The sequence below is a fragment of the Galeopterus variegatus genome, unplaced genomic scaffold (assembly GCF_000696425.1).
Source record: "Galeopterus variegatus unplaced genomic scaffold, G_variegatus-3.0.2 Scaffold499, whole genome shotgun sequence".
Classification (NCBI taxonomy): Eukaryota; Metazoa; Chordata; class Mammalia; order Dermoptera; family Cynocephalidae; genus Galeopterus; species Galeopterus variegatus.
Genome location: NW_007726610.1, coordinates 313,288 through 328,210, shown reverse-complemented (window position 1 = coordinate 328,210; position 14,923 = coordinate 313,288). Strand labels below are relative to the sequence as shown.

The window sequence follows — 14,923 nt, the reverse complement described above, 5'->3', positions numbered from 1 at the left end:
CGGTCCCGGTCCGGTACGGGCGCGACACTGAGGGTTGCGATCCGTTGCCGGACACCAAAAAGGAAAAAAAAAAGATATCCTTAAAGATTCTGGTGATAGAAAATCAGAAGAATGATGGGGCAAAAGCCAGATGATAGTGGGTCACAGAGTGAAGTTAGAGGATCGAGTAGAAATTTTGGATATTGACAAGTCTCTGAGGATCTCTGACAGTGACAGCTACGTTGGGTAAATGGGGTCAGAATAGATCATGGAGGCATAGGGTATGACAATTTAGTTGAAGAGACAATTAAGTTATACAATTTTTAACACAAAGAGAGGGAGAATAGTCTGGTATCTACTGTATGGTGAGGAAGGTAATTACGTGAAAGGAAAATGGTGTTTTTGAAGAGTTTGCAATGTAACCTGGGCAATAAGGCAAAACCTTTGTGAAAACTGTGAGAATAATTATGAAACAATATATTGACAGATACGAAAATATCAGTATAATCTAAATCAGAAACAGTCAGGAAGTGAGAAATAGTTATTAGAGTCACCGAAATTGGTTTAGGAAGGCTTTCTGGAGGACAGTTATGTTGTTGTTGCTTTTAATAAAAACATCAGCTTTGTCCACAGATTTATGAAAATCTTTTTTGATATGATATGTCTCTAATTACCATTCTTAAAATTGTCTTCAACCAAGCAAGAAAGCAGGAATTACTCATACTTTAGTGTGGATGATGGTGGTAGCAGATAATCTTTTTAACTTACCTTGATTATGCCCCTACCTTTACCCACATCTTTGGTCAATCACTGGCAGTCAGTTTATGAACAGACTACCTGTAACCTAAGGTAGAAGATCGCAAATGCTTTCCTTGCTGATAGTGACATGAACTCACCACTAGAAAGATCCACAATTCTAAGTTATATATGAGTTATATATGAATAGACTGTCATATATATATGGAATATATAATTATTTTTTTCTTAAGTAGGTATCTGATTTTAATACTCAGCCTCCAAATAAATTATATTTTGCTTTGAATTTAGTATGAAGGATATTTTGATGACAATCTTTTATCTTGAATGACTAGTTTTTAGAATATATATAATGCATATTATAACCTGATCCATTGGCTGTTATTTTTTTTTTAACAGCAACAACAACAACAACAAAAACATCTTAATTCGCTTTGCAGTTTGGCTTGAGAGTCAGCAGATAATGTGATAATAGTGGTGATGATGTTAAAGGGGGTTAATTTTTATTGGCACTTAGTATATGCTAGGCACTGTGCTAAGTGCTTTATTGGTAGGAGAGAATTCTCTATGGGTCTCTTGCATTCTTGCATGTCTTGTGAGCAGACTATCCTGTGTTCTGGATTATCTTTTTAAAGGTGTATGTGTAGAGAACAGTCTTGGAAGATAAAAATAGTGTCTCCTCCTCAACAAAGGGCAGCTGTGCTTATATTCTTGGAAAAAACAGATAGTATCTTTCTCTGGAGCAAAGGGCTGCCATGCTTATGGCTCCTTATAAAAGATTTGTGTTTCCTAAGCTTGGAGTTTTTCTCCTGTAATGCAACCCACTGCTTCTGCAGGTGTCACTTGATCATTTTTGCATTGTCCTGAGGGAATTGGGTTTGGGTAAGCAAGACAAATACTGATACTCTGGTTACTGCCATTGCTCGTGTAATTATTCTTTATTATCTCTGACCAAGGAGTCTCATGTCTTCTGCCAGTATCGATGAAACTGGCAGGCTAACTTGTTAACTTTGAAGTGGGGTAAAATCTCAGACCCTTTACAATTCTTAACACTTTTGTAGTATAACATCCCTTTATAGATAGCTGTTTTTATTATTCTCATTTTACATATGCTAAAAACTGATACTTAGTCACCTTTCCTGAAATCCATAGTTAGGACATTAGAGAGCTGGGATTTGAACCCAAGTCTTTCTTTCTCCAGTGACCACATTCTCAAGCAGTAAGCCACTTAAGTGCAGTTCAGTTCAAGTCCTGCCTTGACATTTTCTCTGACTGTATCATGAACTATAAGGAAGTTATGCTTGAATAATTCTGGGTTGGAGATCAGCAGTGTCATGCCAAAGGTGGAATGTTCAGGTCAACTGGAGATAAGAACAGTTATGAGAGTATTCTCTTTTTGTACCTCCAAAAAATCCTTGTTTCTTTACTAACCAGGTTTCTTCCTAATGGAAAAAAATGTACATAAACTTAAAATCTAGTATATTGACATTTTTATAGGCTACAGATATCATCCATGAAAAATGACTTTCTTTGTTTAATAAAAAACTACCAGGGTGGGGGACATGAGGCATAAGCACAATTTGTGGTAATGGGCATGCTGCCAGTGTGGATCTGGCCTTCACATCTTGGGCACGAGGGGTGACATTCAGCTTTGTATCTCAGGAATATTCATAACCAATTAAAAAAGAGAAAAAAAAAACCCTGAATTCTTCCCAAAATGTTCTTATCTAGAAGTAAGGCTATACACTTATAGACTAAAAATGACAAAAGTGAGTTTTTTCCAAAAGATCCTGTGTTTCCCCCAACTTCTTCTTATAGCATAGATATTTTTATTCTTGTATAAGTTTTACATCTCTTTTCAATGTATATAAGAAGCATGGCACATAGCAGATGCTCAATAAATGCCATTTGAATGATTTTAAAAGATAATGGCTCTTCATATAATGATAATATTAATAAATTGGTCAGAGCTTTGGCCCTCTTAGTCTTTTAACATATTAATGTTGCACAATTGCAGTTCTATGTAGTCATTTCTGCACTTATCTGAAGGAATCATTTTCAACAAAATCGAAGACATTTTTCAATAAAACTTTAATTTTCTAATGATTTTTGAGAAATGGAATTCATCAGATGGCCTGAGATTCTCTTTGTTCATTCATTTGTTTCTCTTCCCTGAATTTGGTACAGTATTAGTTGATAGTTCTTATGTTTTGAGGAGGACAATCTCATCTAGTGATTATAGATTGATTGATAGTTATGTATAGCAGTCAATTCACATTTTAAAAATGTCAGAAAATGAAGTTTACTTTAGTTTGCTGATCATTATATGGTTCTGAAATTTGCAAGGAAATATTTGGAAGTATTTTGATTGTCTTATGACAATCGAAGGAATCATTTTGAAAGTTTCTTCTATATCCTAAGGCACTTTATCTAGGGCTTCTGGTTTTAGGTATCAAAAAGTTTCCTCATTTATTTAGATTCTTTTCACTAGCTTAGTTGTGGTGACACAACAAATTTGCATAAACCCAAACTCTGAAATAAAACTTTAGATTTTATGGTATAAGCATGTTTTATAAATGTCTTTTTTAGAAAAAGACATTTGGAATTTTCATCTATATTTTTAATCTTACATCTTGATTTTCTCCTCAGAGAACCCAAGATTGGTCAGCATCTTCCCCTAGAAATACCTTTGGGAAAAAAAATTGAATTATATCTTAACTAGCTAAAATTAAACCTTTGGAATAGAAAGTGATGTTTAATTATGAATTTGCAAGTTCTTCTGTGCTATACACATTAACACCATTATTCTTTAGATGTTATTTTTACACACTTGCTTTTCTATCAGCTTTTCCAAGTCAGTATGGAAAACCCTGAGTTAGTTCGGCTGTTAAACAATGTTAGAGACAAGTTCTGAGAGTAGCCAGGTGCTAGCAGCCAAGAAACCTTGGTTCTAAATCACTGACCAACTATATCAGCTTGACTGTTATTTGTCCTCTCTGTGTCTATGTTTTACTCCTGTAGATTATATTTACCCTGCCTGTTTTCCTGGGTTATTGGCAGAAACAAGTAAGATAATAGATATAGAAGTACTTGGAAAGATCACAAATGCCTGTAATTGTAAGTCGTTGCTCAATATCACTGCAAAGGCGCTTTGCTTCCATTGAGCCTGAATGTGTTCTTTGCCCTCCTTAGGATGTGAAGTGGGGAGAGAAAAAGTAACACATTCCTCATTCTTGCACACTCATCAGTCTGCCTCCTCAAACTTGCATGGCTCTAATTGTACCTAATGAAAGAAAAGTAACATTTTTAGGTCCCAGTTGCAGGAAACATTTTAAATAGAACTGGCCTGGGGCATTTTTCAAAATAAAATCTATATAATGCAAGATTCTTTGTGGGAATTGTGCCAGGGCTGGATTACACGACTAATAAAGATAAACCTGAGTCGCAGACTGTCAGGCAGCCTTGATCACACCTCTCCCAGATCAGCCATGGTGACAGCAGGACACTTGCCAGGACTTGTCTTTGAGTTCCAGGGACCTTGGTCATCATCACCAACTTCATACTAAAGATTGTTCATGGGTTAACAAGCAATTTGCTAGCTGCCATTCACATGCCAGCAACCAGAGCAAGAATGAATACTTGTAGGGCCCTGGCAAAAGGCTATTTGTGGTTAGGGGTTAGGAGTACTGAAATCCTTTGACCCATCAGCAGTCCCCAGGGTGTTTTCCCTGCCTTTATAGCTACCCCAAGTCAATGTGAGTGCTGCTGGCGTGGCCTACATCATTTAGGTTTTGGAGGGGTTGGGGAATGAACATATAAGAACATCTCTTGTCTTGTGCCTGGAAACCTTGCCTAGAGGTCTGGGCTTTATTACAGAAGGCATTTGTCTAAGAAGCTTTCAGAAGGTATATTGGAACTCTTACTAATTCTTTGACCTTCACGGTTCTGGCCGTTGCCTAGTAGCTAGTACTCATAGTACCTGGAAGTTTCTTTCTGCCTTAGCTGCTTTCTGTTGATTCACTTCTTTTTGTGCCTACATCAGGAACGTTTTTTTTTTTCCTTTTTGTCTTTTTTCGTGTCCGGCAACGGATCGCAACCCTCAGTGTCATGCCCGTACTGGACCGGGACTGGCAACGGGATCGCAACCCTCGGCGCTGCACCCGCACCTCGCTCAGCCAGTGAGTGAGAACCGGTCTGTATGTGGGATCCGAACCCTCGGTGGGAGCGCCGCTGCGCTTCCCAAGCGGCGCACTGTAGCAGTGCGGGGCACTGTAGCAGTGCGCCACTGGGCCGGCCCATCATCAGGAACGTTTTGACCCTTGTAGTCCTACCTGGCTCTCTGGTACTAGACCTCTTGCCCAACTGACCTCTTTCAGACTCGCTCCTCTCAAGTAGCACTCCTAACCCATTGGCCTATTTTAATCCGTTGCTGCCAGTGTGCTGTTTTTATTATATTGGTGATTATTTATGATTATTATATCATATATAAATTATAATTATTATTTATTAACAATATGTAACAATGCTAGCAATTCTAATTATAGCTACAATTTATAGAATGCCTACTATGTGTCAGATGCTGTATTATGTGTTTTACGTATATTATTTAGTACTTAGAATGGTCTGGAGAGGTCAGGTACTATAACCATTCCAACTAAAACTTTAAACCTGTTTTTGCTCATAGTTGTATAATGAAAGGAACTCCTTTCTCCCACCTTCAATGGAGCTACCATACAGAGCTTTTTATCCTAATTTTTCAGGTTAGGAAACTGAGACTCAGAGAAGGTAAATAATTTGTCTGAGGTCACAGAGCTAGTTGAACCCAGTGGTTCTTAGTTCAAAATAGTGCTTTATTAAGAAACCTCTATACTGGATTGGTCCTTTACTTTTGTCTACCCTATTTTTTACCCAGGGCTATTTAGGATAGTGAGATTTTTCCAGGGCATTGGATGTTCTACCTACTTCTCCTATTATTGAGACCTCTGGTCAACAGTTCTCTTTCTGTGGGGATATGACATAAAATTGGGAAGGTATTTAACAAGTAAGTCTCTTTCACCTGTATGGATGAATACTATGGAGCAGACATGATCAAAATCTGTAAAACCAAGAACCATTCAGAACACTTTGGATATCCAGCAGAAGTATTTCTCTTTCTTCTGTGTTAGATACCCTTTAAAAACTGTGAACATTTATCATCCCTCTATCCCCTGCCCTCGCCCCAGTCCTTCTTGTGTCCCAGGTGTAGCCAGTATATCTCATTCTTTGCCAAAATGATGATGCACAAAACTTATTTGATCCTTTCCCTAGTGGTTGTACGAGAATGCCTGCAAATTATCTGAGTCATATTGAATACAGGGAATGTGATGTGACTAGGCATATACCTGAATCTGAAGAAAGTGGGTTTTGTGCCATATGAAGATGATGCAAAAGTGGAACAGAGATGACATATCTCTTGAATACATACCCTTTGATGCCCATCACTTAATCATCTAGCATTTACTGAGCATCTACTATCTGTTCATTTAGATCCCAGGGATAGTGTGATGAACAAAAGCAACAAATTCTCTGCCCTAATTATGTTATGCTTGACAAAGAAGCAAATGTTAAAAATCAGGAAGAAGAGCAAGTGCAAAGGTCTATGGTTCAAATTGGCTTAATGTGTTGAGGGAACAAAGAAGCTACCAGTAAGGCTGTACCGTAATGAGTGAAGAAGAGAGTGAAGAAGAGGTCAGATCATGTATGGCCTTGTAGGAAGCAAGGAGACTTGGAAATTTTTAGCACTGAAGTATTGAAAACATGATCAAGAACAGCTAAATTGATTGAGTGAAAGTTTACCCTTCTTTCCTGAGACTTCTAAAAAATTATTATTACAGTGTCTTTAGCATCATGGCATTTAAAGAGGCTGTCCAGCATCTGACAAGAGTATGAATCTTTTTTTTTTCATTTGATCCACAGTGGCCATACCTCATGTCCTTTGCGTTCTAGGAACCCACAGTGAGGAAGAGAGAAAAGCAATATCACCCGGTCTACATAGTATAATGGGGTTGCATCTGAACATCAGAATTGGAGTGCTTTGACAGCATTCTTCTCAGATGACACAGGTCTGGGCATAGTCAGGGGTGCTTGCCAGTAATTAAACTTCACTAGAAACCTAAGTAGGAACCACGTTGATTAAATTAGTTTGTAAACTGAGTGGGCACAGCCGTCTGCACTCCTCTGTTGTGTATGATGTCTGGGATATTATAAAATTTCAATGAGTGAGTACTAAACAGTATAAATAGTACCAGTCATTTTGAGCCATCTTAAAATTATTGGCTGGCATGCTAATCCCATCTGTTAGGATTGTTATCACTTGGTTGTAAAAAAACACTTGGTTTGAATAGCTGCCCTTGGCACTTTGTATTTTTGGCAGCAGGTACCCCTTGATGTTTAGAAAAGATATGGTCCTGAAATGTACTCCATACTGTAAGATTAAATACTCCCACAAAGATTTACAGTTGACATTCTTCTTAGTCTTGTCAGGCTGCTTCTGATCTCTTTTTCACACTTTTCAATTTTCTTTTCTGTGGTTGATGTGTTCTGGAGTCCAGGTAGGTAGAACAGGAAAAAAACATGGAGAAAATGACTTTTTCCAAAGGAAAAATGAAAATAGAATTTTTATTAATTTATTTATTTAGTAAATCAAATTCATCAAATATTTTATTGAGCTCATATTATGAAAAAAGTACTAACCAAAGTATGAGAAGGCAGAATTTTTATTCTATAAATATTCTTACATAATGAGTTAGCCAATTAGTGTTCAATTTTTAAGGTGGCTTCATGATAAAATTCAATGTTTAATTTTCTTTATAATGCTAGTATTGACGGATAAAACTAATCCCAACTGACCATACACTACTAAAACTTGTTTTTTGTAAGAGGCCAGAATTTTACCCCTGACAGATCTCAGGAAGCACCTTAAAAAGGTATGTAAGTTAACAGGTGACCTCTGTATGTTGATCTGGTTTTCAGTATGTATCCTGTAAAAGAAAATGTTGGTTTACAAACCAATGGTAAAAGTCAACAACCCATGGAATAACTGTTAAAGGACTGGCCACAGGGGCAGAGCAAAAGTGGCTACAGCTCTCGTTATAAAGGAACATTCTCACAAGTTTTGACTATCAGAATTCAATGTAGCAATATTTACTACTGGAAAAGAAGTCTGAGTGTCTTACAGTTTGAGAGACGGGAACAGATCTTCTGCAAAGCTTTCTGTAGCTACCTCACGGCCAGAGATGCTCACATTAGCATTTTGTTTCTTATCTCCCTGTTAGTTGAAGTTGAAAACTGTTCTGTATTGTTTTGATGTTGTTTCTCATTTCTAGGCAAGGTCCTATATGAAAAAGTCAAAACTCTTGAAATATATAGAGTACAAACAAAGTTGTAAACACCCAGTAAAGCCATTTTGTGATTTCTCTGTTTCTGCAGAAATTCCACATATTGCATGAAGGTGTCAATGTCCTTGACTGTTGCAGAGAATGAATCAGGCCTGTGCTACAATAGCAGGATCCGCTATTTAGAAAAATCTGAAGTCACTAAAAGAAAGGAGATCTCCTGCCCAGACATGGATGACTTTAAAAAGTCCAATCAGGAACCTGATGTTGTGTGGTACAAGGTAACTCAGCATGGTGTCAAATATATTTTTTCCCCTTAGTCAATAGTAAGTTTAGGGATAGGGAAAGGGAGAAATTTTATTACTAGTATTTGGTATTAGACATTTCATTGAGAAGAATTAGTAGATCCACAATTAAATAATTCAGAGCTATGACTCTTATATACCACTGGTTTTCATGTATTTCTATCAGCAAGTGTCAAAAGCAGTCTCACCTTTTCCAGCAGCTAAAAATAAATAACATCTCCCTTCACCCCAATTCATAAGAGCAAATGCAAAGAAGGGTAAAGATTTAAACAACATATGAAAGTAATTATTTTGAGGATCTAGAAATATTATTTACTGTTAGGAACAAAGGCCAATTATTAAAAATAGTAGTACTTACAAAGAATAACAACTGTTATCTTGGTCTATACGGTGCGAGCCACTGCACTGAATATAGAGAAGAGAAATGGGCCCATTACAGGATGTGTAAACACTCCTAAGGTTAAGTTTAGCTGGAAATAAGTCACACTCAAATGTTGAACAGAAGAGAGTTGAATGAAGGGATTATTTACAGAGGTGTGGGCAGGGTTGATGGAACCAATAAGGGAGAAGCTTTTAATGATCACCCCTAGGCTGTAGTGGCAAGGGGAAGGAGCAGTGTCACTGGAACCTGGCAAGAACTGTGGCATTAGAGGAACATATGAGGGTGACTGGTAGGGAGGGAGTAGGAAGGATAAATACCACAACTCCTCTTAACTCCTGCCCTCTGGTTTCCTGCTGGTTGCCTCCCTCTCCCCACCCTACCCCACCACTAGTGGAACTCAGACAGAAGCCAGAGGGCAAAGTCAGGAAATAGAGTCAATAGTCAACAGTCTTTGGCTTCCCTGGGCATACAGTAGGGCAGCCCAAGGTAGAGAATGGATCTACAGGAGGAAGCAGAGAATAACCCCATAACCTCCCAGCTATGATATTCTGGCTCCTAGCCTGGGGCTTTGTGGTCCTATAACAGGACTGAGACTGAGCCACAGCAATTGACACACTGTACAGTTATATATGTGATGGCCAGAGGCGACCAAGGAGGTTCTGAGTGCATTGTTGGAACCAAACACACTTAAAAGTAGGAACAGGTTTCTATAGGATATGACAGACCTTCAGCTCTCAGGAAAGCCTAAATTCAAACTTCCACACCTGTTGTGTGCTTTTACATTTGAAAGCCTCTCTGTTTTCATATCTGAGGGAACTCCCAGATAGACACGAAAAGCATGTTATGAGCTAGGACATCCTATGTGGTCTCTATGTGAATTGTCCTCCCCCCCCCCTTTTTTTTGTCTTAAAGAAGACAATATTGTGATAAAAAGGAATCTGATGTTTTTTGTGCATATACATAGATAATTTAAGTGAGACCTTTCATCACTTAAATATAAGGTTGACATCATCAACCTTGTTTATATTTATTAAGTAATTATACTGTGCTAAGCATGTTCTCTAAGTTATCTCATTAAAATCTCAATGCAACTCTGTGTGGTGGGTGTTATTTTCCTCATTTAATTGAAAAAACAAAAACAAAAATATGAGGCTTAGAGGGATGCAACTTGTCCAAAGTTACACAGCTAACAAAGCCTGGTTTTGTACCCAAGGCAGTGTGACTCCAGAGTCCATTTTCTTAATCACTCCCCTTTCCTGCAATGGGCCTGGGGCTAAACCCAGCTTTAAATCATGGGCACTTGTGTAAGATTCAGTGCTAATGCAGAGGACACAGGCAAAAGAGAGAGTAATAAGGTTTTATTTAAATTTCATAGTTGAGGAAGAAAAGTTGACCTGCCCAAGATTTAGCAGCTGGGGCTAAAGTCCAGGTCATCAGCCTCCTCTTGTAGTAATAACTCTATCTCATTTTCTTACCTTTCTGCTAAATTCTTTCCTGCCCTTTCCTCACATCTCTAGACATCACTATCATTATTACATAGCAAAACACTTTATCCCTTGGGAAATGCTACCATCATTCTTTCTTAGAAATGGACCAATAATGGTGAAACAAAAGGCTTTTCCAGCTCTTCCTGGATATAATGTTTAATATTTCTAAAACATTTCACAATTGATAAATAACAATCATAATGATAGCTAACATTTATTGAGTACTTACTATATTCCATGCTGTTTTAAGTGCTTTAGATGGATTAACTCAATCTTTAGAACTACCATATAAATTAGGGATTATTATGCCTATTTTATGGAAGAAGTGACTGAAGACTCAGATAAGTTAAGTGACTTAGCAAAAGTCACACAGCAGTTTGTGACTTGTATGCAGTTTGGCTACTGGCCCCACCCTCTTAGCCACTAAACTAGGCTAATGAATAAGGATAAAAAACAGAGCCAAAAATTAAAGAATCCGTGAAGCTCAGCACAGTGCTGTTGACCCTTGCTTCTCATACATGGTCTCAAGTTAATCCCTGAAGAAAATGTATTGATGTATTGGGAAAGTGTTTCCTTTTACAGTCAATATTTGGATAATCTGTCCTGCTCACTTTGCTGTCTGTGTATTTCCTACCAGGCTGCACAAGAAGTGATTATTGCTACAGCAATGTAAAGAGGAGGATACCTTTATCCAGGGTTCATTCTGGTGCACATCCAAAGTTAGAAATGTTCCATGTCTTATCTCTAGTGTTTTAACAGGGAAAATTATGTTTTGCATGATCCTTATTCTGTTCAAATATAGGTAATCTTTAAACTGGTTTCTTTTCCATCCATCTCTGCCTTTCACTGACTCTCTTATCATATTGTATCACTCTCACTGTCTTAGTCTGTTTACTGTTGCTATAACAGAATAACTGAGACTGGTTATTTTATAAAGAAAAGAGGTTTATTTAGCTCACAATTATGGTGAGGACCTCAGGCTGCTTTCATTCATGGCAAAAAATGAAAGGAGAACTGGCATGTTCATGTCATGAAGAGATCACATGGTGAGAGAGGAAACAAGAAGGCAGAGGAAAGGTGCCAGGCTATTTTTAACAACCAGCCTTTGTGGAAACTAATAGAGTGAGAACTCACTTACACCTGCCCCCCACCAAGGGAAGGCATTAATTTGTTTATGATGGCTCCTCCCCCATGATCCAAACATCTCCCAGTAGGCCCCACCTTCCACCACTGCCACATTGAATATAAAACTTCAACATGAGTTTTGGAGGGGACACACATCCAAACCCTAGCTCTCACCTTCTGTTTTGAGTTTCCTAGGCTGTCTGCAATATGCTATGGTAGGCCTCTGAGGACTATCATTCCATTCCTACATGTAATCCCAGCTAGATAAGAAGGTAGAGGTGGATTAGGTTGCACTGGAGGCATGTTCATAAAGGTGACTGTGTATGCCAACCCTGGCTATCCCTGGAATGCAAGGGATTTGTGTAGCAGGGCTGCATATCCTATATCTGAACTCCATCAATTAACAAGAAGGAGTGAGGAGAGGGGCTACACTTCTGGAAGTTTCTCCTGACACTATATGAATGGAGGTTAGACATTAGAGGAGAATATTCAATAATGTTAGTGTTTATACAAATATTTTAGAAATGAGAGATAAAGATTATTTTCTCTGTTAAACTAACAACACTAGAACCACCTCTTTATCCACTGAGCATACTGTTGTCATGAATGTAGAGTCCCATTATAACTGAAGAGTCTACTAACTTTAATAGGTCATCAACAATGAAAATACAAATACACACTTTAGAGTGAAACACTTATGTATGTGATTAGTTACCTCAGTTGTAATCAAAACCATCTTTGTATTGAGTAAAGAGCAGCACACATATCTGTTTTTAACCATAGACATGTATGTCATTGCAATATATATATATATATATATTTCCACAGTACATAATAGTCAACAGCAAGATTTCATAAATCTTTTCATGTAATAGCACACATAGAAATTAATAATATGGCATAGTGAAGTGAATAGATGACCTGCTCTGAAGATTTTAGGTGCTCCAGACCCCTCCTGACTGATTTACGGCTGAGTAGCAGAAGATCAATATGTATATACACCAGTAACCCTCAAGTAACACCCCAGAGTGCTGTGGCCCACTAGTTTGGAAGCTCTGGTTTACATTTTCTGGTTTACTTTTGTATGTGACATATAATTATTTTTTACCTAAAGATGGCTGAGTAATCCAATCTTGGTTGTCCTTGGAATGCAAGGGGTATATGGGAGGGGCTGTATCTCCTCTTTCTAAGCTCCATCAGTTAGCAAAAGGGGGTGAGGCTACTCATTGGTGGCTGTTTTCTTCTTTTTACATATGAGGAAACAGAAGTAACTTATGGAAGGTCACTTAGCTAACGTGGCCAATTAGGTTCAAACTCTAAACTTCTGACTTTTAATAAATGTTCTTATAACACCACTATGAATGCTTCTCTAAATGCGATTGTTAAACACTTAATACACCTGTATCACTGATGTGAACACAATTCTCAATTAAAATTGTTGCTCTGGAAACAAATCCCAAAATGCTTCCTAAAAACTCCTTAATGACTCTAAGTGTCCAAAGGGACGCAAATGAACCAGAAAGAGATTTTTTTTTTCAGGATCAAAGTAGAGCTAAGTAGAAGGAATTATAATGTCATAGGGACCTTAGAGCCCACCTAGTACAACTCATTTTTCTTACATATGAGGAAACTGAAGCCCAAAGAGATTAAATGACTTGATTAATCTAATGAAACCTATTTCTCTTTTGACATTTGCTGAGTTCTACAAAAAGCTTGAAGACCAGCTAAAAGAGTGAATGTATGTTTATATGTATGTATGTGTATGTATTTGTTTATATATACAGTATATAATGTAGGTCTATATTTAAAAACTGATTATTTTGACAAATCAAGCAGTGTAGAGGTATATAAAATCAGCTGTATTCTCCTCCACTCGATTTTAACCATCTAAGGTAACTCATATTACCTGTTTGTTACATCCTTCTACTCTTTCCTCTGTGCTAACATTCTCATCTTTCTCTTTCTCACTCTCTCTCCCTCTGTATATACACTTACACAATATATAGAATTTACTTACGTACATACACACATGTATCCTTTTCCTTCATTTTTTAAAAATGGGAACATACTGTACATATTACTCTTCAGCTCTCCCCATGACACACACACACATCATAAACATGCTCCCATGTCTATTCTATAATTCATTTTTTAATAGCTGCAAAATAGTTCATAAAATGGAACTACCTTATTTTATTCAACCATAATTCTCCTAATGGATATGCATTTTTCTCTGGTTTTACTTTTAATAATCACAGTGTCGCAAAAAGCATCCTTGTAAATGTAAATATATTCTCAGTACTATTATTTAACATTGTTTTGGAGGTTCTAGCTGATGCATTAATAAAATTAAATGAAATGTGCTGTATAAATATAGGAAAAAGAGACAAAATAATCTTATTTTTAGATTATATGACTGCATACTCAGAAAACCCAAGGGACTCAACAACAACAAAAAATAGAACAAATGAGAGAATTCAGTAAGGTAGCTTACTAAAAATATACAAAAATTCAATTGCTTTTGTTTTTGTTAGTGATAGTCAGTTAGGCATGTAAAAGGTAAAAATGAAACTATCTTATTTACAACAATGACAGATTATAAAATACCTTGGAATGCATTTAACAAGGATGGGAAGGGACCTCTATAAAAATGTAATTCTATCAAGGAACATAAAATATATCTAAATTAATAGACGTGTTTCCTCATGACAAGATATCATAGAATAAAACATCAGTTCTTCCAAAATACATATAAATAATGCAATTTGCTGGAATGGAATTTTTTGGAACTGGATAACATGATTATAGAGTTAATATGGATGAATAAATGTAACAGAATTGCCAAGAAAATATTTGAAACACTCCTGAGAGGGAACTTATTCTAGCAGATACAGACAGTTACTACAAAACAGCATCAATTAAAATAAGTTTAATATAATTGACCAGTAGAATAGAATAGGGAATCTGCAAACATATGTGTGTGTGTGTGTGAGTGCGCACACACACATATATATTTATGTTTATATATGAAGTACTTCAAAATGTTTGTAGAAATGTAATTAAAAGATTATACAAATCCTTCTGTGAACTTTTTGAAGACCCCTTGTGTGTGTGTGACATAACTGAATATCTATTTGGAAAATAATTAGATATCTGACTCATGTACCATGTTTAAGAAAAATTCAAAATGGATTTTAAAGAGTTAATTTTATCTACAAAAATAATAGTTTAGGAACGACCATTTCTAAATGCTATTACTCATTTCAGTGAGTTAAGTTTCCAAAAATAAGAGCTTTACATTGATTCATCTTGTTACACATTCTGACTGTCTTCTTAAATGGAAAAAATAGTTCATTAGAGACCTCGTAATACCATAGCCCAAATGACAAACACTTTCTTGCTAAAAAAAAAAAAAAAAAAAAAAAATGATTTGCCATTATGTTTGGGGATTTTGATTCTCTTTTGGAAATGTAATAAAATTAATCTGTGCCTTCTTTTGTAAGCATAAAATTTTAT

At 36.8% G+C, this 14,923-nt stretch overlaps 1 protein-coding gene across 1 annotated transcript in view; it reads left to right on the top strand.

Moving 5' to 3' along the window:
* LOC103587882 (X-linked interleukin-1 receptor accessory protein-like 2) overlaps positions 1 to 14,923 on the top strand; it is a 268,322-nt gene that overhangs the window by 26,206 nt on the left and 227,193 nt on the right. The window contains exon 2 of the mRNA XM_008569451.1: positions 8,203 to 8,389. Within this exon, the coding sequence (XP_008567673.1) occupies positions 8,203 to 8,389 (187 nt within the window). The remainder of the gene's footprint in view (positions 1 to 8,202; positions 8,390 to 14,923) is intronic.